General features: G+C 39.8%; 1 protein-coding gene across 4 annotated transcripts in view; it reads right to left on the bottom strand.

Annotated features, from left to right (window-relative positions):
- Window positions 1-4,895: 4,895 nt before the first annotated feature.
- The window catches only part of csnk1a1 (casein kinase 1, alpha 1), a 38,096-nt gene continuing 18,047 nt past the window's right edge, over window positions 4,896-24,944 (bottom strand). Inside the window, exons 5-11 of one of the 4 annotated variants that reach the window (XM_042493210.1) lie at window positions 22,557-22,640; window positions 15,340-15,479; window positions 15,107-15,185; window positions 14,129-14,203; window positions 13,937-14,043; window positions 13,351-13,499; window positions 4,896-5,678 (exon numbers count right to left, since the gene is read on the bottom strand). In XM_042493210.1, coding sequence (XP_042349144.1) covers window positions 5,671-5,678; window positions 13,351-13,499; window positions 13,937-14,043; window positions 14,129-14,203; window positions 15,107-15,185; window positions 15,340-15,479; window positions 22,557-22,640 — 642 coding nt within the window. In that variant the 3' untranslated portion in view covers window positions 4,896-5,670. Of the gene's footprint in view, window positions 5,679-13,345; window positions 13,500-13,936; window positions 14,044-14,128; window positions 14,204-15,106; window positions 15,186-15,339; window positions 15,480-22,556; window positions 22,641-24,944 lie in introns of those variants that run through there. The other 3 variants (XM_042493212.1, XM_042493213.1, XM_042493214.1) reach the window with 3 other exon arrangements.

Below are 24,944 nucleotides of genomic sequence, written 5' to 3'. Positions count from 1 at the left end.
TTTGCTTTATTTACATATTCACTCTATTCTGCCATGATGTTCAGTAATCTTTTTAAAACACAGAAATGACTCTCATTAATGATGTCATGCTGTCTTTTAGACCAGATGTTCCCTCACTTTTACTCCAGTAGTTACTTTCAATAATTGGACATACTGGATGTATTAGTTTGTGTCCTATAGTCATGGAGCTGTTGGCATGGACTGACTCACTCTGTATGTGCTGACTCACACTGAGTTAACATCGAGTGTTGACACTCTTACTCTCTGAGGCTTCACCTTGAGCTGGAGCTCGGGTCAGACCTCATCTGGTTGCTTTGGACAAAAGTGTTTGCCAATTGAATAAAAGTAAAAGTACAAACATGTCTTCATGTTTCTGATGTCCATCTCAAACTGATGAAACTCCAAAGAGCTGGTTCAAGGTGTGTGTGTGTGTGTGTGTGTGTGTGTGTGTGTGTGTCATGGGAGGAGGTGTCTACAGGTAAAAGCATGTCCCACAGTACACACACGTCACACACACCTGAGGCCAATGGACTGTTGAAACTCAAAGATTAAGATTCGTCAGAAGGGAGTGGCCAAGCCACACACACACACACACACACACACACACACACACACACACACACACACACACATTTGAAGCATTAGAAATACTCTTTGCCGGGTGTGGTCCTCCTGAAATTTTCACTGACTCACTGCTCATTCACTCTGTGCGCCTTAATTCTGTGAAGGATCTCACATTATAATGAGCACAGTTTAAAATGATGAGTATACTGTGTGTATCAGACATGGAGGGAGCGAGACGCTGGCCTGGTGTGTCAGTCCATGCTGTTTTTATAACAGCGAGCGGCTCATGCACCTGTGTCGAAAATGAATACCAGCGCTTAGTGTTTTTCAGTGGGGATTCTGACTGCAAGTAGCTACAACCTGAGTGTGTTTTTTCAGGGGCGGATTTATTGATTTGGGGGCCCCAGGCCAACACCATGTTGCTTTGCTTTCCTATTACTCGAAATGTTGGGAGGCTATTTGCAGTGATAGCAGAAGTACTCAAAACCTTTTTTCTGAATTAAACTATAAAAGATGTGTTTCAGGGTTCCTCTTTCTTGGCACAAAGGGAACTCTGGAACACAAATCAGAAGATAGATAGTTAGTTGTAGTTAAATGAAATATATGAATGCTATGAAGGTATGAATATGACGTTATATTTATGCTCTAATCAACTCATCTTTCAACTTCAAAGATGTAGCAGGATTAAGGAGTTTGAAAAAAAGGGATAGATTACTTTTAAAACCAGAGAAAGAAGGTATTTTAAGAGGAAATGACCCAACATTTAGCAAGAAATCAACAAAAATGTAATAATAAAAAAAGCAAAAAAATGTACCTGGAAATCTGAAAAAAGTAAAAAAAAAATTTAAAAAAATAACATGGCAATGATTTGAAAAAAAAAATGCTTGAAAACAACATTCATTATGTAACAAATTTAAATATAAAATTGTAATAAATTTAAATATAGTTTTCTGGAATTCTTTCCCTAACTTTTTAAAAATATATATAATTTTCTAAATGCACTAATTTCTTGTTGGACTTTTCTTTGCAAGCTGCTCCTTACCCTTTTTCCCCTATCTTTTCAAACAAAATCAAACCAATACTTTAAATATGTACTGAGTGCAGAGTGAGAGAAGGAGTGCATGTGTGTGCATGCGTGCGTGTCGTGTGTGCATGTGTGTGTGTGTGTGTGCAGAGCCTCAGCAGCGACCTGTGAACACACTGACACAACCAAACACAGACATAGTGGGTCAGAATCACCGGCTCCTCCTCCTCCTCCTCCCCCTCACTGAGGCCGAAGTCCAGAGCAGCTGTCTGCTGCTCTGTCTCACTCCGTCTGCTGTGTCAGCACTAAACACTCACATGGTGCAGCCAGTGTCAGGTCACTTTGCTCTGTTTGTGTTTGAATGTTTCCTTTAGAACCTCTGCAGCAGATCCTCACTGTGATGCTCAATGTACAGATACAAGAGATAACTAAACACGCCGCTCCCGTCAATACAGGCTGATGAAAGAAACATTTAGACAAACTAACAGGACTGCAGTCCCTCTGGACATCTGACAGAAAGACCTCAAAGACTGGAGATTTGACAGAAACGCAGGAATATTAGGACGATCTGTGACACTGAATGCATAACAGCTGCAGGACGGTAGATTTAACCAGTGGAACAACAAGGTGATTCAGGGCTCAAGGTTCATAACCGCTGATCCTCATAGTCTTCATCAAACTGTCAGCGGCCATGTTTAGCCATGAGGCGAGACCAGCACTGGTTTTTATTCATCTACAAAGTTTTGAAACATCTGTTTCCTCCCTATATTTCATTCCTTTTAACTCTTAATTCACATAATCCTGGCACTCGGTCGCAGATTAGATTGTTGCTCCACATCCTCTGAATCAGAACTGAGCTACAAAACATGTCATTTCCTCACAGTTCACCTTATTCATGGAATAATCTGCAAAACTTGGATGCTCTGCCATAACCATAACATGTTTGTTATCTTGCATTTTTATTTTAAGCAATTTAAATTGCTATTACTGTTCTGTATGATTTTATTTCTATTTTAACTGTTATTTGTTTTACTTTGAAAATTAGGTTCTTAATAGATTTCCCGAGTCTTGAAAAAAGGTTTGAATGTAAGATACTTTTCATTAACTCACAGAAGGTTATAATTTAGGTAAACAAGATTTTTTTTCAGGTATCTCCAATTGAGACATTACTTTGATGAAGTTATTAAAAATATTGGAAGGAGAGGAATGAGTCTGATTGGGATATTTATCGATGCATATCAAGGATATATAAGCAGGAAAGTCATTTCCACAGAGCGCGCTAAGCTAAGCTAAAGTTAGCTGAGGATGCTGGTTAAACATGCTGTATGCAGGACAGTTACCACCTCAAGCTCACATCTGTGGAGGGAATTCATCTGGAAGAACTCTTTGAGATTCTTTATATCTTTTGAAGTTTTAATTAAAGAATCTCAGGGCAATAAACCAATGAATTAAAAAAACGTCTTAAGAAAATGCTAAAAAGGATCTAGTATCCAATTAGAAGAATTATAAATATAGTTTTATGGACAATATCTAATAATATTTTCAGGTAATTTTTTTGGTCACCTTGAATGATATTTTCCCCATGTGTTTCGAAAGACACCAATTTTCAGGTTTCAGAGGTTTAATGCTTGTAAAAAAGCACAAGAAATGGATGTTGATCCAGGTGTTAGAGTTTAGTGGCAGCTGGCAGTGAGGACTGCAGACTGCAACCTGTAAAACACTCAATAAATATTCATATTCACTGTTTCCCTGCTGCTGTTCACTAGCTCAGCACCTGCCGACCTGTGCTCACCTTTTTCCTCTTAAAACAAAGATCCAGACATTCAGGAGGTTTTTTAGTGGGAGTTGCATCATCTACAGAAGTCTCCTTCACTCCAGAAAAAAACAGGCCCAATTTAAATTGGTGAAATACTGAATATAGCAGTTTCATGACAGGGAAAAAAAAAGAACAATTTCAATGTTTTCATCATGGAGAGGCTGCTAACTACAGTGACTGATGCAAAAAAAAAAAAGTGAATATCTCTTTCCATAGCCAGTGCTTGGTTTGTCCACTCTGGGCTACTGTAAAAACATGGTGTTGCAACATAATGGCCTCTGTATGTGAGGACTCGCTCCCTATGTGAATATAAACAGCTCATTCTAAGATAAAACACAGTATTTTCAGGTGATTACACCAGGATTCAAACACATTTTAACCAGTGAAGTTCCAGGACTTTCAGGCAACTTTGAAAGAGATTGAAAGACATTCTCTCAAAAAAACATCGATACTCCTTATCAGTTCTTTGTTATTACTATATATACTATACACTATATATACTATAACAGCTTTTTTAATATATGTCATAAAAAAATAGTGAATACAGAACAGGCTTAGAATGAATATTCAAATATTATTACTGTTACATACTGTTTGTTATTTATGAGGGGATACAGGGTGATGCAAAAACAGGGTGGCACGCCAAAAATTTTTTAGGAAATGTGAAAAGTCTTATGTTTTGTATTTTGGCTTAGGGGACGAAAAGAAAAGAAAACATGCCTTCAAAGCCTATGAGCTCACAGGTTTGGGGGGCATTTTATCTTTTGAAATTGAAAAAAAAGAAAAAATAAATAAAGTAAATAAAGTTTTTTGATTTTTAAAGAAAAAAAACCTTTGGCTTTTTTTTTTTGAAGAAATCATGCCCTCCAAGCCCATGGGGCAGGCATAACAGGAATGTTTTCTTTTAAATGACAACATTTATCACTGCCAGAAACTGTAAAAACAGAAATGATCAATGGATCTTCAGATTTCCTACAGTCCTTGAAGACATCACGTGTTTTTACACAGGTTTGTGAAACAGATTTCAAGGACTTTCGGGGTATATTTAGTTTTCCAAATCTTTCATAGGCTTGGAAATTGCTATTTGAAAGTTCAAGGACTTTTCCAGGTTTTTCATAATTGTATGAACCCTGTGAACACTTATTTCATTACATGCCAGTTCTGCCAAAAAAATCTCCCTAAATTCTACACACTGGAGCTTTAAGAGGACTCATTGGTGCTTTACTTGTTAATGTTGAGTCCTGCATGTGTAAGTTTGCTGTCTCGGCCGGTCAGAGTGCGACGGTGGCAGATTAACGAGGAAAAATCACACATCAGCCGTGAAGAGGAGGAAAATGGGAAAGTACTGTGGAGTTAAATTAGTGTCTTGTAAATAATGCTGTGGTGTACTGACAGGGACAGACCGACACACAGACACGTGAGCTGCTGCTTCAGTGTCTCCTCACACAGTGCTCATGGTGCAGGTGCTTGGTAATGACTTGTGCTTGGAGGTCAGAGTTATGTAATATTTTTATTGGTATTTTTGGAGAAGACCATTTTACAACAGATTTAATAATAATTCAGAGCTCTAAAGAGAGAGGGAGAGAGCCAGAGTATCATTCTACCATTGACTGTTGCCATCAGCTGCTTATATTGTCAACAGGCAAACTCCTAATCACCATAGGAAAACAAAAAGAAAACAAGAAAGAAAATCCAACATTTTTGATTTTTTAGTAAATAACATCCAGGGTTGCATCATTCAATTATTTCAGAAACAAAAAGGGAGAACAGTTTTCAGGTTTACATGTTTAACATTTGCTTGGTAAAAGGAGGGAGTGAAATCATCGAGGAGTGAAGAGGGGAAAAGATGCTTTGAGATGTTTCCACTGGGAGAGAAAAATAGAGGGTCAGCTGACTATCTTCTTAACTTCAGTTTCCAAAGAAACCTTACAAAAAGTCAACACTGAAAGAAGGACAGAGACAGGGAGGGATGGGGGGAGGGTGTGTGTGTCTGGGGGTGGGGGCAGGGGGCTACAGCCTCCACATCCAAAAAAACCTGCTTTTTCATTCTTCTTTTCTTTCGGAGTGCAGAGTTTTATTATATATACATATGAATATATAGATAACACAGCGGACAAAGGCGTGTGTAAATCTATACATTTCCATTACATAGATAGTTATTATGGAAGGAGAGACACAGACTTTCTGTTTGTCGCTTGTCCAGGAAGAGAGGCTTGTTGGTCCTGGTCACCAACGCTTCTGCAGCTCTGCTCTGGGCAGAGACCACTCAGAAACCTGCGGACACACAGAGACACGCAGACAGTTAAACAGGGCTTACAGACAGAGACGCTGCCGCAGCAGCAGGACAGCATCCGACAGCAGGCGCTCAGCGCTGAGGAGGGAAGAGCTCAAGAGTCTCCTTAAAGGGTGCAAGCTTCATCAACATCAGGACACATACAGAGAACATTGTTACGTTTCTCTTTCACTAGACTTTTACACACAAGGGACAAAAGTCTGTGGACACACACCAACACAGACAGACAGATATCTGGGAGAATCCCCCGTTTTCCACCTGTTTCTCATGTCGTCTGCAAAGACATGAAGGGACACCTCTGTACCTTCATAGGACGCTTTTGGGGTGAAACCCTGCACCATGTCCTGAGGTCATTTAGGCAGCTATTTTAGATTTAGTTTTAGTCTTGAGGAGAAAATGCTTATTAGCTTTATTCACATTTTAGTCATTCTTATACCCCATTTTTAGTTAGTTTCAGAAGACAAAAATTCATGACATTTTAGTCAACTGTTGGACAGTACTTCTATACTTATAGTTAAGATGTTTTTTTTCCTTTTCCCATTTTAAGTAATCTAAGTTCAAATCGGTCAGAAAATAGAATCAAGGCAACAGGCTGAATGAAGAATTCTTGTACACGTAACATTTTTTTTTTTTACAACTACAAATAATTTCTACACACTCAAACTTGCATTTCTCCAGCCAACTTTTTGACGGCTTTAAGGGATGATTTACGAGCACACACTTGCTGATCATTTGAAAAGCTTAAATTCTCTCTATTTATCAGGGCTGTACCCAAATCATGCCAGTCCAATCGAATTTGGCTGTTCAACAAAAATTTGATGGTTTATTCTGTTTTCCATACAAAGTTTCAAAGCTTGAACAAGCTAATGATGACCTGCAAATATGTTACATGTTTGCTGACACTAGATATCAAACAAAAGCCAGAGACTGTCTCCTATTAAGTTGCTGTGAGCTGTAAATTCACCACTTCTTCACCTTACGCTACCGTCACTTTGTGCCACTGCAGCGTGCATGAAGATGCAAAGAGTAGCGTGAAAGTCAAGAGCACTCACTCCACAGCAATATCTGGAGATCAAAACATCCTCTGAAGTATAATGCAAAAAACCCCCCCAAAAAGTCTGAGATTCTGCTTCAAGTTGAGCAGTGGACTGAGGGTCTCCGACTGATGAGCATCAAATTTTCATTCTGGTAGTTGTAGGTTTTCTACCTTGAGCAAAAGTGAATAACTGTATAATAGCTGTTTTTCTCTGTCCACAGTGTCAATTTCAAAAGTATTTGTGTCTTTCTGTTGCATAGACGGTCCAGTTCTGTTAAAAAAAAGTAAAAACTTTCCGACTGTGTACTTCTCAAAGCTGTGACTCACTTGCTGATACATGTGGGAGGGTCCTGTCAACAGGCCGTGGCAGTGGCGTGCACACTGAACGCCCTTTGGTCTGACATTCCCCTCAGCTTTCATCTTTCATTGATATCTTTTTACTACATTGTCACCAAGTGGATTTAATGGTCATTACTCACTCTGATCAGTGAAGGGAATGACAACAAACTCTAGAGTTTTGAGTACAGCAAAGTGACTGCAAAAAAAGTCAGCCGCGCAGGTAAAATGCCTGCTAAAGGGTTTAGAGAAAACTCAGCTTGACGTCAGAAACACTTAGCTGAGGGTTTTGTTTCATAACAACAGGATTTCAGAATCTTTATATGAAGAACAATAGTATTTTAAGAACACTTCAGCATATTAACCATGAGTAAGTGATGTGCTGTTACAGCATATTGTTGCCTTCCTCATCACTTCCAAAATTCTGCAAACCACAGCAATAAAAGCTCGCCTTCCTGTTTGGCTCCGAGGAAAAACAGTATTTCAACTCTCTGTTTGCCGTCTGTAAAAACCTTTAAAGGATCGATGCTGAGGTTAGAAAAGGCCGGTGTTTGAACTGTTAATGCCAAGTGTGACGTCAGCACACAGTTTCACCTCTGTGGCCCAAACCTCGTGCCACTAACACACACTGTGTTTTTACACTGGGTGTTTTAAGGATGATTTACATTTCTACCTACGCTCTAGCCTCCGCTGCAGCCAATGGAAGCGGCCTGAGCTGTTCTTAGCATTTCTACTTGTCTGGTGGTGTGTCTTGTTTCCTCTGTAGTGACACCTTGATAGAACAACATACAATGATTTTTCACTGCATCACAAGTTTACATGTGTTGCTCCCATTTTGTCTTTTATTTTGTAAATTAAAAGCGCCCTTTTCTACAGGTGTGTGCGGCCCGTACCCACAAAGTCCAAACACAAGTTTCAGTGTAAGTTAAAAAAGCGAGTCATGACGCACCACCTCTCCATTGTTCTGAAACTCCAGTGTCCCAACTTTGGGTCCACATTGTGTGCGTAGCAGGACAGTGCATGAGCAGGGAGCCAAAAGTGTGTGTGCTGGGGACAGCGAGGCTGCAGCACTCTGCACACAACAGAGTGCATGAGGTAAAACACAGCAGTGTGTGAACAGCTGAGGCTGTTTGTCCTCCTCAAGACCTGAGCAAAGTTTTTCATGTCTTGCTTGCCAGATAATTATTGGTCCCAACTCAAAATGTTTTTGGCTATTATTGATACTGTAATGTTATGTTTTGTTGAAATACTGCAGTTGGATTAGTTTTTTTTAATTTTTTGTTATGTGTATGTTTACATGCTTTAATCATATGACAGACATATTACATGGCTGTGGCTGCACCACAAAGCTTTCGTTCGTTCTACTCTCATCTATCAGATCTATAGATGAGAGAAGATATTTGCAGATTTTTGTAAGTGAAAGAGTTTGAGGCCCAGCAAAGTTTCACTTTTAATGCGCCTGATGTGGCCCACCGTCGTCTTGGTTATTAATGGGAAACACTGAATAACTTTGTAAACCTAAAAGTCTGTCAAACAACAGCTTCACCCCGATACGTGATAAATATCTCCATATTTTTAAATGTCCTCTGAACTAATGTTAAATACTAAAATAAGAAAATATTGAATGAGCTGCAGTTAATATAAAGTTGAATAAACTGTCAAATAATAACCAGTCATTAAGTTAGACTGTTACCACAGTGTCGTTAAACATGATGATTTTTTCTCTGGAAGCTGGACACAAACTAACAGACATTCATAGTCTTTGCAAATCGCAGAAGTGCTCTATGATCCGAAAAACGTGACTTGATAGTCACGGTCTGGAGCTGTGCAAAAGCAAAAGGAGCGAGACAACCTAAATGCCAGTGGCTTCTAAAAACTACGTGTGAAATCTAGTATATTTGATATATTGGCCAACCCTAAAACAAACTATTAGAAACCATGCTGTTTAATCAATAAATAAATAAAAATGAATTAATTAAAAAAATCTTGGATTTGAATTATTCTGTAAAATACAATACATGTCTAAACTTGCATGGGGAAATGATTTTAAAATTGATAAAATAAGCAACTCAATACATGTGATTTTGTCTTGTATATTAATAAGGACGTTGTGTACTGACAGCAAACTTTCAGTGGGAGTTCTCTAAAACTTAGTGTGCATTATAGCCAGCCAATATTTCGATGTTTGAGTGTGTTGGGTGGAAGCAGGAGTGGGACATGTTGGAGCAGCTTCTAATGAGCCATGGGCCTCAGGAGACGAGGTGTCTGCTGCACACCAGCAGTCCAGAAGAGACGATGAGACCGTATGATAAGGTCAGAGCAGGTACAACCAACATGTTTTAAGTGTTAAACATTCAGCTCTGAAACCGTCTACTTTTCAACGACTATGTTTAAATGCGCATAATATTTGTATTCTCTTATTCTGAAAAAGGCAAAACTCCTACTAAGATGTTTACATGGCTATTAAAATCAATATTCCACTAATACTCCTGTTTACATGCAGCTGTGCATAATCTGGTTTAGCCGTCTGAACAAATCATTTATTATGTCAAAATATAGAAAAAAGCATTAACTAAACCTGATGCAATATTTGTGCATATCCAAGTCTGTCATAATGTTAGAAGAGAAGAGAAATGTGAGCTTTTCTTTTTTTCTTCTCTATACTACAGTCTTAATTTCAGTTATTTGTGTCACTGCCGACTCAACTGGTAATGTGCGCAGGAGAAAAATGATTAAGGGGAAACTTAATGTGACAAAGTTTGCTCCGGTTGGTGGGTTTTCAGCAAAACTCTTCACAACACAGCGGCCAGGTCACAAACTCTCAATTTACAGCTAAATAGTAAACTAACAAATGCCCTTTAACACATGTGAGGTGTGAAATAGTTCATGCAGCAATAGAGCCTGGATTCACATTTGATCAGCACCGCCTCGTTTGACAGTCTGACGGCAGCTCATGAGCAGCCACTGACATGACTGACAGCTGCGTTGGAAAATCCTCCACTCTGATTGGTTGTGCTCTGTGAGCCACAGTAAATTCTAGTAATGCTTTTAGAAGCACCAAGAAAAAGAGGAGGAGAAAGCCCCCCCCCCCCCCAGTCTCCTGCACTACTGGCAGGACATAAATACAGTTTCAGCGAATACGAGCAAAACATTTCTTTTATCATCTGATTTTTCAGCATGACTTGTTTTAAATCAGACAGTTCATTGTACATAGGCTGTCAATAGTTAACCATTTATTAATTAATAACCAAGAGAACTTATGAAGTATTTTGCATATCGGTCCAGGGGTTAATTTTGCTACTCCTCAGTTTACTGCACTACACCCAGCTGTGGCAGGAGCTAGCTAGCGGAGCTGCTCAGCGGGTGAAAAGTAACGGTACCCTGACCCAATAGCAGTGAGTGTGGAAACACTGCGCCCACCCTCTGGTCTCCCCCCAGTTCGCTCTGGTGAGTAAGTGGCTTTGTGTGCTGTAAACACCCTTTAGCACTGCTCACTATGTTTTCACTGTTAGCTCTGTTAGCACCGTTAGCAGTGTCAGCATAGCTGGTGATGCCAACATGGTGTCAATGCTTTAAGGGTTTTTGCAGCTGAAAATGAAGCAACTCTAACACCAGCAGGACCTGGGGGGAGACCAAAGAGTGGGCATCATGTTTCCACAGCAATGCTGTCCTGGTAACTGCAGAATGATGGGGGCCACAGTAAGCGTGTTCCCACATGTTAACACAGCTGGACGCTATCTGTCAGCAAAGCCAACACAAAGCAGTACAAAAGGGAGGACATTTACAACACAAACATTTACATTTACATTTTACCACCTTGAAATGGGTAGAGCTTTGAAATGTGGCACTAAATCTCACTGACTCAAAGAGCCAGACTAAAAGGAAATCTTCCAGACACTTCTCTAACCTTAAAAATGAACCCATTAGTTACGGGTTAGTCAGGAGCAACATTAATGAAAACTGACCCCCTACATTGTACATAACAAAACAGGAAATCTGGCTTAAGGGTCAAAGTGCATTTGATAGTTCGCGTCTGAACAGCTGCCTACCAAAGTGGAACTCAGACTCCTAACATGATCAGTCTCCACAGCTTAATCCTGTATCAGGTATAAAACTAACAGGCGTAAATAATGGTGGCTCTCAGATGTAAAAAAAACAAAACAAAAAATAGCAACACTGGACAAAACACACCAACAAAACTGAAAAACTCAACAACAGAGGAAAACACAACATACACCGAACAGCCAAGTCAAACAACACAGCAACATTTAACAAACATTTTAGAAAACATGACGTGTTAGAAAATGACATCAAGTGAAAACTGAATATTGCAAAAATGTTGAAGGTGAGGACAAATGTATCTGAACAGTGTTTAAAGACAACCCAAGTTAATTCAGAGTTTAATCAAGATTGGAACACAGTAGTGGCGAGCCATAGATGCACTGCAGGACACTAATGAGCCACTCGTTCAGGTCTTTATAGTGTTAGAAAGTGGAAGGAGCTATTTTGGGCGCCTTTGGTTACGAAAATAAAAGTCCTAATAATTTTTCTCAAAGACAATGTTACGTGACACGGTTTACAACTTTATGCTTCTTGTTGTGTTTACGTTCTTTCAGCCCACTACCTGATTATTTACTTTGCAATGGCCACAAGTGCCAGATGGTGTTAGCCTGCATTAGCTTAGCCTCATTTTCCAAACAAGAATAAGCTATAACACAACACTCTGACATTTTTTAACAAAACCAATTATAACTTCCAACAGTTTTACCCTGTAAGACCTTACTCTATGAATTCCCACAAGTGATACCATTAACATTTGAAAATTAAAAGCTTAAATCTACGGCTATGTTAGCATAAATGACAACTTTAAAGAAAACAAAATCCAGGTACAAGGAGTTTTATACTGTTTGAACTGATTTACAGTTTTTTTCTACCATGTAACCTCAGAGGAGCTCTGTACACTTTGACTTCAAGTTGCCTCTTCTCTTAAGCTGACAGAATTTGTGCTTAAATTCTTCCAAAACCAGATAGTGTAGTCATTGACACAACAGCTCTTTACCATTTTAGCAGTGTTTCCTGTCAGGAGAGGGACTGTGGAAACTTCCACACAGGCAGTTTTCGCAAATGAGCTCCAGACTATTAGCAGAGAATCAGGTCTGATCGTTAGCTGGACTCTCTTTTACACATGAACCACACCACAAGAGATGCTCCGTGTCAGACGCATTCTAGTGGGAACGCTCGGCTTCAGATGAGGGGTGGTGCCTGGGTACAGTGTTTAGGCGTTAACATAATTTGGTCATGATCAGCCGCAGCTCTTGCTGTTCTTTAAATTTATATGGAATTCTATAAATTTATATGAAGTTCTTGTCATCTTGCCTGTTAGAAAATTTTATAAATGACCACTCTTCTTTGCCCTTGGATTTTTGGAGTTTGTTTTCCTAGTTTTATGCCAGTAGCATGATACAAACGCATCACTCAGTAATGAATTCTCTGGACAACGACCCCTTCTGTTGACACATGGGCTCTGTTGGACTTTGTACATGGAGCTGGCACGGCAGGGTTAGTTTAATGGTGGACCATGTGACTTGGATATGAGCGTTCTCACGTACAGCTCCTACAGGTAATATCTAGCTAAGTGTGGGCTTGCAATGCACGTGTGAAAAAGGCTACACAGTGACATCCCAGGAGGAGCAGCACCTAGTCTCCATCTGCTTGACACTGGGTGTGGATCATTAATGTCACAGTGAAACAGCGAGGGAAATCAAGTGTTCAGTAAGGAGGGAAACACGGTGAAGATATTTTCAACATGATCCAGTTTGGAGAAGGAATGTTAATAAAGAAAGACTGCAGGAGAGTCAGAGGTGTGTGATCAGAGCGAGCTGGTCAGCATTAAAACAGTGTCGTAACGGAGAGAGCCTGTTGTCCAGTCCCAACAAAGGAACAGAATAGCATGGCAGCAAAGTTAGTAGTCAAATTCCCCAAGGACGTCTCTGCTTCAGCAAGACAGACCAATTGTGTCAATTTCTTTTATTTGGGATTTTCTGTTCTTTTAGGGTGCCTCCTGAAAACTTAAAATGCTGTTTGGCTTCATCATTCCAACAGGAATAATATGCTTTATTTGCTTTGAATTTCCAATTTGGTGTTTTACTCTTTTTATAAAAGGGGCACTGGGCTGTGGGCTAGGGAATAAAACAATATCTAATAGTCCTAAATACAATACTGGATGAATATATGAGCAATTGGTGTCTGTAAAAAACGTCGCTTGGCTGTTTGCTACTAACCTTTCAAGTTAGGCTTGGATTTGTCAGTTTGCTTGCCTGTGGGGGTTTGTGCCTGCTGGCCCTGGCCCCCGGAGGAGGCCCCCTGCTGGGCTGCTTTCTGTTTCAGCATGGTCCAGTCAAATGTGTAGTCATACTGGTGGTTCAGAGTCCTGAAATACACACAAACATGTTATCAGCACAATATTCTAAACAATGTTTGAAACGCGTTATGGAAGGACAGAAAGAAAGACGCAGGAAAAACAATGGCAGGGGGCAAGAAGCAAGAGACACGAGGGCTTAGTCAGACAGGAAGGGAAAACAGAAACAATAGTGGGAAGAAAAGCAACATTTTCATACATGGTGATGGCCTGGAAATCAGTCTGCACTCAAAGCTTGCTGTGGTCACGTATTTAAACTACAGAAACAGCAGTAAACATCAATAGTGACAAAAACAGATTCATTCTCTAATGAGCTGGACTGGAGCAGCATGTACAGGTTACATCTCTAACCGTTCCTTACATTTAAGTGAATTTTGTCATTGTTAGCACAGAAGACACACCTGCTGTCAAGACTGCCCATAGCAAGCATTGTCTGTGCGTGTGTTTACCTGAAAAGGATGCGGAACAGTTGGCGCAGGTACATGTAGTCTGGAGCCTCCTCAAAGCGCAAGCCGCGGCAGTAGTTCAGATACATGGCAAACTCTGCTGGGAAACCCTGGAAGCACCAATTCATACTACTGAGTTGTGTGGATGTGGAGTCAGATGACTTTTACCAGAGTCCCTGTTGCATGTTTTCTTACCTTACACAGAACCTCAACAGGGGTGGACATCTTTTTCTCTGAGATCTTCTCATACTTCTGCTTCTTTGTGGCAGCCTGACAAACACACACACATTTACATTTCTAAGCTGATTTAGAGCTAACTGATGCTTTTAGGGATGCACCTCAGACGTTTTTCACCTCGTTGGCTGGAACACCTTCAGGATCCTCACTCCTCACTATCCATGTATCAGAGGACACAACCTATTGTTCCCCTGATAATGCTACACTGTCAACAACATGTTGACCTCCCTCAACAAGGGCTTAATGAGTTCATGTTAGCAGTTAGCATTTAGTTAACGTCAGCTGGTAACGGTCAGTAACTGGAACCAAATGATGATGGAGGTCGCACTGAGTTACATTTTCATGTGATCAAACTCTCGGCGAAGGTAAATTATAACTTTATTATGATATATTCAATTGTAATCTTGTAAAACAAAATATTTTAGCATAAAAATTGGAATAAATAGAGTTGTTTAAGAAGTTTTCATGGCAATATGTATCAGATATTAGTAAGGGAATTATAATTTGGTATATGTAGTGAAAAGGCTTTTGAAGCAGTTATTTTTTAAAAAGGATGTTTTGCATAAAAGGCCTTTTTCAAACATGTGTATGATAATTATGTCATTATGTACTCTTTAAAGGATAGAGTAATGAAGGGCTGAATGACTTTAGATTTCCTCTTTGTTCTCCTGGCACAAATGACAACAAAGAGGATATAAACAACATAAAAACATCAGTCTCAGCCAAATTATTTCATAGATGAGTATCGGCCCAGATTTTCTTTCATAATCAGTGCATCCATAGCCCCTTTGACCCAAAACAGCATCATGAGCAGTATAAAACACATACTGCAAACACATATTTAAAGAGGGTTTAAGTGTCAAATAAAATGAAGAAAAATAAATTAAACTTAAACTAAAAAGCAACATAGAAAAAGACAAAACCCAGTTGGGGTACCTTTAGTCCCTGCCACGGCAGACTGGTTCTGTTGAAGTACATCAGCACGTAGCCTAGTGACTCCATGTCATCACGGCGACTGCAGACAACAGTAATGTTATTTATTGAGAACAGAGGCAGGTTACCATTGGCTTGATTTCTACAACAATTGTCTTGGAAATAAAGGGAAACAGGAAAATGATTTTCTTTGAAAGTTTCTTTTGGAGAATCAAATATTAGATGTGTGCACAGACCTCTGTTCAATGCCCAGGTGTGCATTGATGGAGGCATAGCGTGCTGTGCCAGTCAGATTCTTGTCTTCTCTGTAGGGGATGTGCTGTCGTGTTCGGTTGTCTCGGTACTTCTTCGCCAAACCAAAGTCAATAAGGAACAACTGACAGAAAGGGAGAGAACACATTGTGGTTATCGGTCAGTGACGCCCCACAGAGCAATGATCAATCAAAAGTTTAATCTGAAATTAGGATGCAAAAAATTACATAGTTTCATCACTTTAAAACAGACAATTAACTGAGTCCTGCTGTAAACATGGTAATTCAAAACATTATTACATTGATTGAAGATGCTGACAACACCAAAAAGCACAAGAGAGAAGTGTCATATAAACAACTCGCCCATAAAAAAAATCAAGTCACTTCTTACAGTGTTAATGTGGTAACAGTAGTCTCACACCATGGCACAAATGGTCCACTTCCAAATGTGTTCTGTGAAAGCTGCATCAGACAGGCTTTATCCTCCCCTTGCACAATATGCACCCTGACTTTAAATCATTAAAGAACCCTTTAAGGTATTTAAAAAAAAAAAAAAAGGAATACACATTGAAGTTCATGTAATTATTCCATTACCACTATGGAACTTTTATCAATATATGCACATAAAATCACATACTATCATAGAGTGCATTTAGTAATTTTACACCTATCATTATTGTAAAATCACATGCGTTTGTTTCCATTATTACTCTGCTAATGTACTAACTTTTGGGCCATGTCTAGCTGGGTTGCTCATTGCCTTTTCGCTGTGTTTTTGTGAGATATCAAAACCATTTAATCAGATTTCAAAGGGTTAAAAGAATATTTCACTGCTGGAAAGATGTTCTTATCAAAACTAGGCTGTCCATTGGACGAAATGGCGGTCAACTAATGACAAATGAAAAAACATGTTACTGCAAAGATTATTGGAAAGAAACAGCAAAACAGAATCAGAATCTTGGTATATGTTTGATTGGTGCTGCAATGTTTTATGCTTTGATCGGCGTTTGGTCTGAGTTTGAGGAAGAGGGGGCTGGTGGCGGTGTGGGTGGCAGTAGAATAATGTGCAAGTAGTTCGAGCAACAGCTTGAGAGCTAGCGAAACTCCGCTGATTAAAGCAGAATTTGTAATCAAGTAGAGTTTGGATGGGAGGGGAGATCTAAACACTGGTAAGATGAGGGGAAGTTTACCACAGCTTTTTTACACATACTATCCACACTGCTAAGATACAAAGCTGGCTGAAAATTGGTGAAGTATCCCTTGGATTGCTGAAGGAACATATTTACTGCAGAGGCTAACTTTAACATGTGATTTCTGCATATAAAATATTCATCAGTTGGATACAGTTAGCACTGTGCTGATCCATTCTATATTGACTGATTGTGAGGTTGCTCCACGTCTCACACAACTCAACACACTGCCTGGTTTCAATTTCCTATCATATATCGACATGTTAAACAGCCACTCTCCACTTTGTCTTTTTGTTGGACCCCCTGACGTTAACTTTCACTCTAATTCTGAGAGCTCATGTTCTGTGGGTAGCAGTAGCCGAGATTTGTGCAAAATTTAAGCGATATTTTCAAATTTTCGATAAAACACAGGAGAGACTACAGCGAGATGACTACATTTCCATTAAGTGATATTGTGCGACTTCTCTTGTGATATTAAGCGACTTTCCTCTTGTGATTCCAGTAACCATGGCGATGGATGTTCAAAACATTGGCAGGTTTATTTCTATTGCTGCCAATAAAAGCCAATCAATAAAGCCAATTTAATATTGCCGTAATTTCTTTGTCTTGTATATGAGTTGATACCGAGTTATATTTTGTAGAATGTCATGTGACTTTGTTTTACTTTTTCTTCTTATTTGACTTTAATGGCGGTTGGTATCCATAAAGTCCCATTACTGCCACTGCATGTTACATATCATATGAACTATAAAAGTGTTTCCTTTGCAGTTTTGTGAAATACGCCTTTTTACAACTGTCGAGTTTTTTTTCCGAACTTGACGTGCTTCCATTAGGCGTACTTTGTATTCGCAATTTTAGTTTGCGCAATTTAAGGGTTAATGAAAGCCAGCCTAGTGTTGCAGTTTTTCCATCAAAATGACAGATGCCATCTGTAATTCTTAAAGGTGCTATATGGAAGATTCTCCAGAATTTGAATGTTTTATATGCCAATGGGTCTACACGTAGGTTATAGCGCAACATGACAATAAAGACATTCCGTGACTTTTTCAATTTCCTTTAATAGCCAAATGTCCGATTTGTATGTGAGGGGAGCGGGCCACATTTTCTGCAGAAATCCACCCAATGTTACGCTGAACTGCAAACCTCGGTCTGTTCACCTAGCTAATAAAGACTGCATCCCCACTGCAGTCCTGGCAGAGACCCGAACCTGTGACCAACTACTGATGTGCATCTGTCGGCTTATTATTACCAGTAGTGACCTGAGTCACCAGTAATGACCTGAGTTGGGCAAATTTACAAAGAAAATATCAAATGGCAAAAAGTGTCAAAGTGAGTTGTCACAAAGTGACAAACACTGGTGACGTAGTTTCACTTCCAACTTCTCCTTCCCTCCCTCTTTCTCACACTTACACTCACACGCACGGTGTCTGTGCAGCCTGTTCTCACTCCCAACTTGCCAAACACCGGCCTTTTTAAAAAAATTTTTGGGGCATTTTCCCTTTATCGTTAGGACAGTTTGAGACTGACAGGAGAGGTGGGAGAGAGAAGGGGGAATGACATGCAGCACCAGGCCGCTGCAGAAGTCTCAGCCGTATGGGGCGCACACTCTACCAGATGAGCTAGAGGTTGACCCAAACACTGGCCTTTTCTCGGTGGATTTCATTTGATCACTGTTGCTCTGTTCGTGTCTCTGTCCTCATTACTGATAAGTGTGCTACTAAAAAGCATAAAATTTGAGGTTTGCGGGTTCGGTCCGGTTCAGTTGGTGGATCAAGCCGTAATTTGCTGGTGAAGCAGAGAGGATTTGGATAAGTGAAACTGAAACTTTCATAAATTTGATGCTGCTTGGGCCGTATCTTCATACAAGACTAGGGACAAAGTCATAGCTCTTAATTCACATTTTGTGTCATTTTTTCCAGCATGCTCTAATTTAACATAATTAACATTCCATTTTTCACATTATCTTACTCAGATTTTTTAAAAATTATTATTATTGTTATATTAACATTTGCTTTTATTACAATAGCTTTATGAAATCATCAAACAACTAATATTTACATGACTTAATGATAGGCCAATCAAGTCTGTATCTTGTTATTTCTCACTCTCTCTCTCTCAGCTGGTAAGCACTCACTCCAGGGCATGCCTCAGACTGCAGACTGCACTTCACTTAACGGCCACCAGTGTCTCCAGAGAGCAAATTTTTTGAAACTTCAATTTAGCACCTTTAATGGCTTGTATGCTTAAGCACAGTTAACATCCAGGGTATACTCAGTGGTCATGCACAAGTGGAACATTTCATGAACGAACAGACCAAAAAGATACACTACACCTACCCAAATCTCACTGTTTGTGTGCTAACTGCTGATCTCAATATCTAGACAACTAGCCTATGTATTGGCAAAATGACAAGCTGAGGGTTCTGCCTTCCTGGTGTATTTTGTCCACTAATGCATCTGCATGCTTCCTAAATCGAGCAGAGCAGACTAGGTTTTGTAGAATGGAGTTTTAAAGGTCAAGTGTGTGGAATCTAGTGACATCTAGTGGGATATATAGGACCGACAGCACGAAAACAAGTAAATGCAGATGCCAATATAAACAACTCATTGTTAGGTAAAGAAAACACATCTCTTAGTTTAAAGTGAAAATGAACATTGTTTACCATTTCCAGTAGATCCCCCTAAACCTTTCACATGGGACCTTAATAGGGACAGGCGCTAACTGGAGCCTTGTCAGACTGCTGGTGTATACAGGTGTTAAAAAAAGTCAAAATGGTTTAAATTCAAGTAAAAAAAAAAACCTGACAATGAACATAAAAGGTCCCCTTTAAGACAAATTCTGTTCTCACATAACCCCTAGCTAGAGCCTGGCTGTGAAAAGCAATGTGTTTCTGCTGGAATAAAGTCCAGAGATCACACCTCTGTAGTGCAAGTCTGGCAGTTTGATCTCATTTCAAAATGAATGCCAAACACCACCCTCCAAGTTTCATGCCGTTTAGAAGGATGATATTAAAAAAAACGCAGCCCTTGGTCAATGTACGTTCTACATGATCTCTACTAGTGGTGCAGTTTAGGGCTGCCCCCTGAAAATCAGACAGTCAGGCATTCAAATCATCAGTCAGAGACCCCTCAGTCGGGGTGCAAGCACTGTTTTTTTTTTTTTTTTTGTGGGGGGGGGGGGGGGGGTTGAATACCTAGTGTCTGCAAAACATGTTGCACAATTGGTAGCTTGTTTATGACATAACATGAATGCTGCTGTCACACTGAAGGTCCCGTTGAACATTCTTATTGAATTGTGGAACTTGATTCAACTGGCATAATTCTGAATCAGGCACAGCCCTAGTGCAGTTACTGATAATATTTATCATCTTTAACCTGAATTCAACCCATATGAAGCTCAGAACTTGCAATAATCAATATCTGTCATACAAGAGCCCTAACTTAAACAGAATGTGCCATGATGCTAGCTAATGTAGCAGAACTGATGATCGTGTGCAATATCAAAGTGTTTTCATACAAACCTGCCTCCACGGCTTTTATTGCCATTTTACTGCTTTTTTAAAGCAGGCAGTGGCCTATATATTGATGTGACATCCTACACTAAGCAGACAGCACTAAAATCCAACTTAATGACAACAATTGTTTTACAAGCCGGACAGGTACTATCAAAGGGAATACAACCAGAAGTGAAACAGAAGTTAAAAAACCTTCTCAAACTCTACACTTTATTATAGAGAAACTCTGTTTAAAAAGCCTTCAACACATTGAAGCTACCACAACATGGATATATGGAAACTAAGACAACATTATACTGCCACTTTGCACAGTATATGGTAACTCCTCGTCCATACACACTATAATGCTCTACAACCAAATGTGACCACACCAGACAATCTGGAAAAGCAGCTTACACGGATTTATCAGATTTCAGGTGCAGCTCCTTCCTGAAGCACATCATCATAATGGTAGTCCGTTATCTTTTACAGTTGTCAAATTACTCATTACTTATTATGCAAGCTGCTTCAGAGTAATGTTTCGTTATCTGCATTTTAATGTAGTAGACCTGAAGGCAGTTCAGCTTTATAGTTTATGTAGCGTAGGTCTTGCCAAGATGTATTTACAGTTCTGTCCGTGGGTATTTTAATTTGCACAAATTCGCCAACTCATAATGTCACAAACCAATGAAATTTAAACAAAAACAAATTTAAAAACAGAAAATCCGGGTATCACTTTACAGATTAAAACAAATACAATAAAAAAAGAACTCAGTGATAATTAGCCCATGTTTGGACAGCAGAAGCAAAAGCAGCCAATGTGAGAGGCTAATTCCTGGTAAAGCATGTGATATTTATATTGGCCTGAGAATAGTCTAAGGAAACTTGAGGAAGGAAATGATGTTAAGTCTGTCACACATATATCTAAAATTTAAAAAACATGGTGCTTACTTTTTACAAATTGCATGCTTAAAACCCTGTGGGGCTGATGCTCAATGAATGTCAGTCACATTACGGCACCCATTGAAAATTAGACTGCACATCAACTACAGCTGAGCTGCTCAAAGACATTTTGGGTTTTTTTAAAGAATAAAGTCCTTAAACATTCCGATGGTTATCAGTAACCATCCTTAAATCATGCATATCTGAGCATTTTCACATCAAGTAGATCAACAGTTCAAATGGTGCCTTGATTTAGGTAGACTGGCAGTCCATTACACAAGAAATCTCAAGCCCTTTATTTTAGATGGGAGAGTGACCGTTTACTCAAACTTTGATGAAGCAGCATCTCTTTGTATCACAGTAAGTTACATGACCATTTCATCCTCTTAAAGATAATTTCCATTTAAAGACTGATAAACATAAGCTGGACACGTTTTACATAAAGAACTGTGTTAAAGTTTGTTTAATTATCATTGCTGACCTGATTATTTTTTAGCTTTAAACAACCTAGCAATCTCGTAATAATAATATTTTATTTGATTTTAAATACTGCCTTCCAGCACCATTGTTCAGACCTTCTCAATGTTTCCCACAAGAATACAGATGCTTGCTACTTGCTTTCTGGTGTGTAGCATTACACTGTGAAATATGCTGCCACTAGATATCAGAGTATGAGCCATACACATCTAAGACAGCCATGGCAGGCTCTCTCGGCCTTTTACAAAGATTTGTTGTAATGTTCATGTTTGTTTGCTTTATGTACTATTAGCAAACATTTAATTGATTTTTTTCCTGTTCTAACATGCAGCTCAGCTGGGATTTCATAAAAGGAGACCTGCAAATAGATTTTAACTATATACATTCTGCACACAATCTAAAATTATTCTTTGGTACTGAAACTATCATTATTCTTCTTAATTATCTGTAAGTTGTCTAAAAACATTCTCATAATGAAAGAGCTTTTCTATTCTTTCTTTTTGATGAGATGCATACTGAGTTTGTATTTTAAAGTAGGATTGTTAGTTAAACTTTATTTCTGGGAAAGAAAAAAAGCATTCCTTGATTAGTCTGGGAGAAATTCAATTTAGGAGCCCTGCATGGTCTTAGTCAGCTAGCCTGCTTTCCAATAACAAAAGAATCAGGTTCAGTCGAGTTGAATGCTGCCTTAGCTCTGACATCAGGTCTGATTATGGTTTAATATGAATGAATACAGAGTGAACCATTGCTTCCACTTAGAGAAATGCTTTCACTACTATCAGGCCAAACATCACATTCAAGAGACAGGAACTGGCTTCTAATGTAGGTAAGAAGCCACTGGAGCCACCATTAGAGGGACTGGGACCCCTCATTACAACAGACAGGGACAGCAGCTACTTCCTAGGCAATGCTGATGGAAAATTTGCTCTCCTCTCCCCCTGTACTGAAGTGCGCACTGGGTGGAGGAGCACATACATTGGGTAGTATGAGTGCGAGATGGGTGCTGGTGGTCTGATTGACTTTAAACAGGTGTAGTTAGATATGATTGCAAAGCGACAACTGCTGTTGTGAGGCAGCTGGTGTTGTGGTAAAGGTCACACCTGGTTTAATCCTGAGAAAGATGGGTCCTGAGAAGAGCTAACAGCCAAGCTTCTTTTCCTCTTCCCCACTGACGAGTCTAAACACTAGGGCAGACAGTAGAGGGGCAGGGGTCAAAATCACACAGCCTCTATCCACCTTCAGTCACAGTTAGCATGAGTACAACAGGCACTTCTGGTTGCACCCACATGGTTTTCTCCCTTTGATACGACTAACAGTGTCCTGTACAGCTAGGATAGGCACATCCTTCTGTACAGCCAACGCTGAACCTACACAGGCGATTAATATTCACTTTCATTCTTTGTGGTACAGACATGATCATTCTGGCCATCAGTCTAGAAGAAACCACATGACTGTGATTTGCTTCTGTCAGGACAACCGTAGGAAGATCAACCCTGTACAACAAGCCAAAAGTGTCTCTGGAAACGAGGACATGTTGAAACCTTAATATCGAGTCTGACCGTGACAAAGGCCAGTGCAGACAGGCAACACCATGGCTCAGAAAAGACCTGGGGAAGAGGGGGGATTTTGGAAGTGGGTGGTAAAGAGCCCATGGTTGTCCATCCTCCACCAGCAAAACAAATCGTTCGTATACATCCGCTAACACGGAAAGTTCGAACAGACCCCTGGAGGGTGAAGTTGATGTTATCTTAACCATGTTGTTCACAGGCCACCACAAACAAAGGAGAGTTACAATCATGTGCGTCTACACAGACATAAGGAGTCTAAACTGTATTAGAAGTGAGTTAGTATTGATGAAAAACGGGTAATACGCCATCTGTAAATTATGTCACTGACTGTCCAAAACAAGCACCACCTGTATCCCGATAATCCCTAATAATATCTTCTGATGTATTGTAGACTTACCAACTGAAAATGTTATCTCTTATCTGACACTGTATCGGACCAAAGCTCCAAGGACATGCTCAGCTGGGATACTGTGCTGCTTTACTGCTGAGCCCGTTAGCATTTCATAAACCAACAAATCAGCAGTGTACACACATGCTCTGTACTGGAGCACAAATTACTACTACAAGCACTAATGTAGTTACACAAGTTACACCATAAGCTGTAGACACATGGTCCCCAAACAACAACAGTCCAAACTTCAGGACAAAGTATTAAGACAAGCTTGTGCTGTGTTATTACTTTTCTTGCCAAACCAAATAAAATGTAGGTCCTTGCATTATTTTTAGGCATGATCCCAGCACAGTGTTTACAAAGCTACACCGTTAACTTACAGTTTTACAAAGTAAAACAGACCCCCCCTTAAATCTGCAACATAACTGTGTTCTACAACGCAAGCATGTAAGACCCAAGCCGCACTCAGTCCTAAATTACCTGACTAACAGTATGTAGACTGTGCTACGAGTCTACCATTGGCCAACTAGGTCAGCCTTCATTTTCCTCCCCTTCTACTAGCTGCATGCTACCATTTTGCAAGGGCAAAGGTGCTGAAACCAGGGCTTAACGCCACACAAGATGATTGTGATAGGTTTAGAGAAATACAAACAACCCTGAGTGTTTTCCCCCTACAAAAGAATGACAAAAAAGTGCTTCCAGACCTTTCTGTAGCACTGACACAGTGCTGTGGAGACAGATCTGGCTCATCAGACTAGCCCTAGAACAACCTGAGACAGAGATACTTATGATACAACCAAAGTATGTTATGAGGTGTAAAAACCAGGAGCAGAGACCGTATGTGCGATTGCATGGGCCACCCAACAACACTTTTTAAAAGTAAGGGTGTAGAAAAACTCACACCTTGTTTGCTGCCTGTCAGCCCTGCAAAGATTGGGAGGAATACACAGCAGTGTGCTCATTACAAATCAAGGGCATCAACTAAGGGTGGGCAATGTATCGGATATATCCAATATATATTTAAGTATCTTTTGAATTGCAATATGGCAGATGACCATATAATAAAGATATTACTCACACGGTTTAGAATTTAATTTATGCCTTAAAAGCAGGCTGTGTTCACATGCAGGAGACTGCCGCTCTCTCTCTCTCTCTTTCTCTCTCTCACACACACGCACGCACGCACGCACGCACACACGCACACACGCACACACACACGCCAAGTACATCCACGACGCCCAGTCTTCAGCTCACGTCAATTCAAAAATGGATGAAGATCCCAGAGCGGGTCTGTCATCTGGAGATGGTTCCACTACTATCGTCTGCAAAATGTGCCACAAAACGATTGCTGCTAAAGGCAGCCGTACCACAGATCTACTCCATTACTTAAAACACTACCCAATAGTGAATTTTTATGGTGTTGAAGTATATCAGGGAGGTTAGAAATCCAGATAAGATTTTCAAAACAGTCAAACAAAGACTCGTCCTTCTATTAACCTCATAGTGGAGCGGCTGTCACAAGGATGTTT

The sequence above is a fragment of the Plectropomus leopardus genome, chromosome 9 (assembly GCF_008729295.1).
Source record: "Plectropomus leopardus isolate mb chromosome 9, YSFRI_Pleo_2.0, whole genome shotgun sequence".
Classification (NCBI taxonomy): domain Eukaryota; kingdom Metazoa; phylum Chordata; class Actinopteri; order Perciformes; family Serranidae; genus Plectropomus; species Plectropomus leopardus.
The sequence above is the reverse complement of the archived record's forward strand: the minus strand, read 5'-3'. Positions and strand labels throughout refer to the sequence as shown.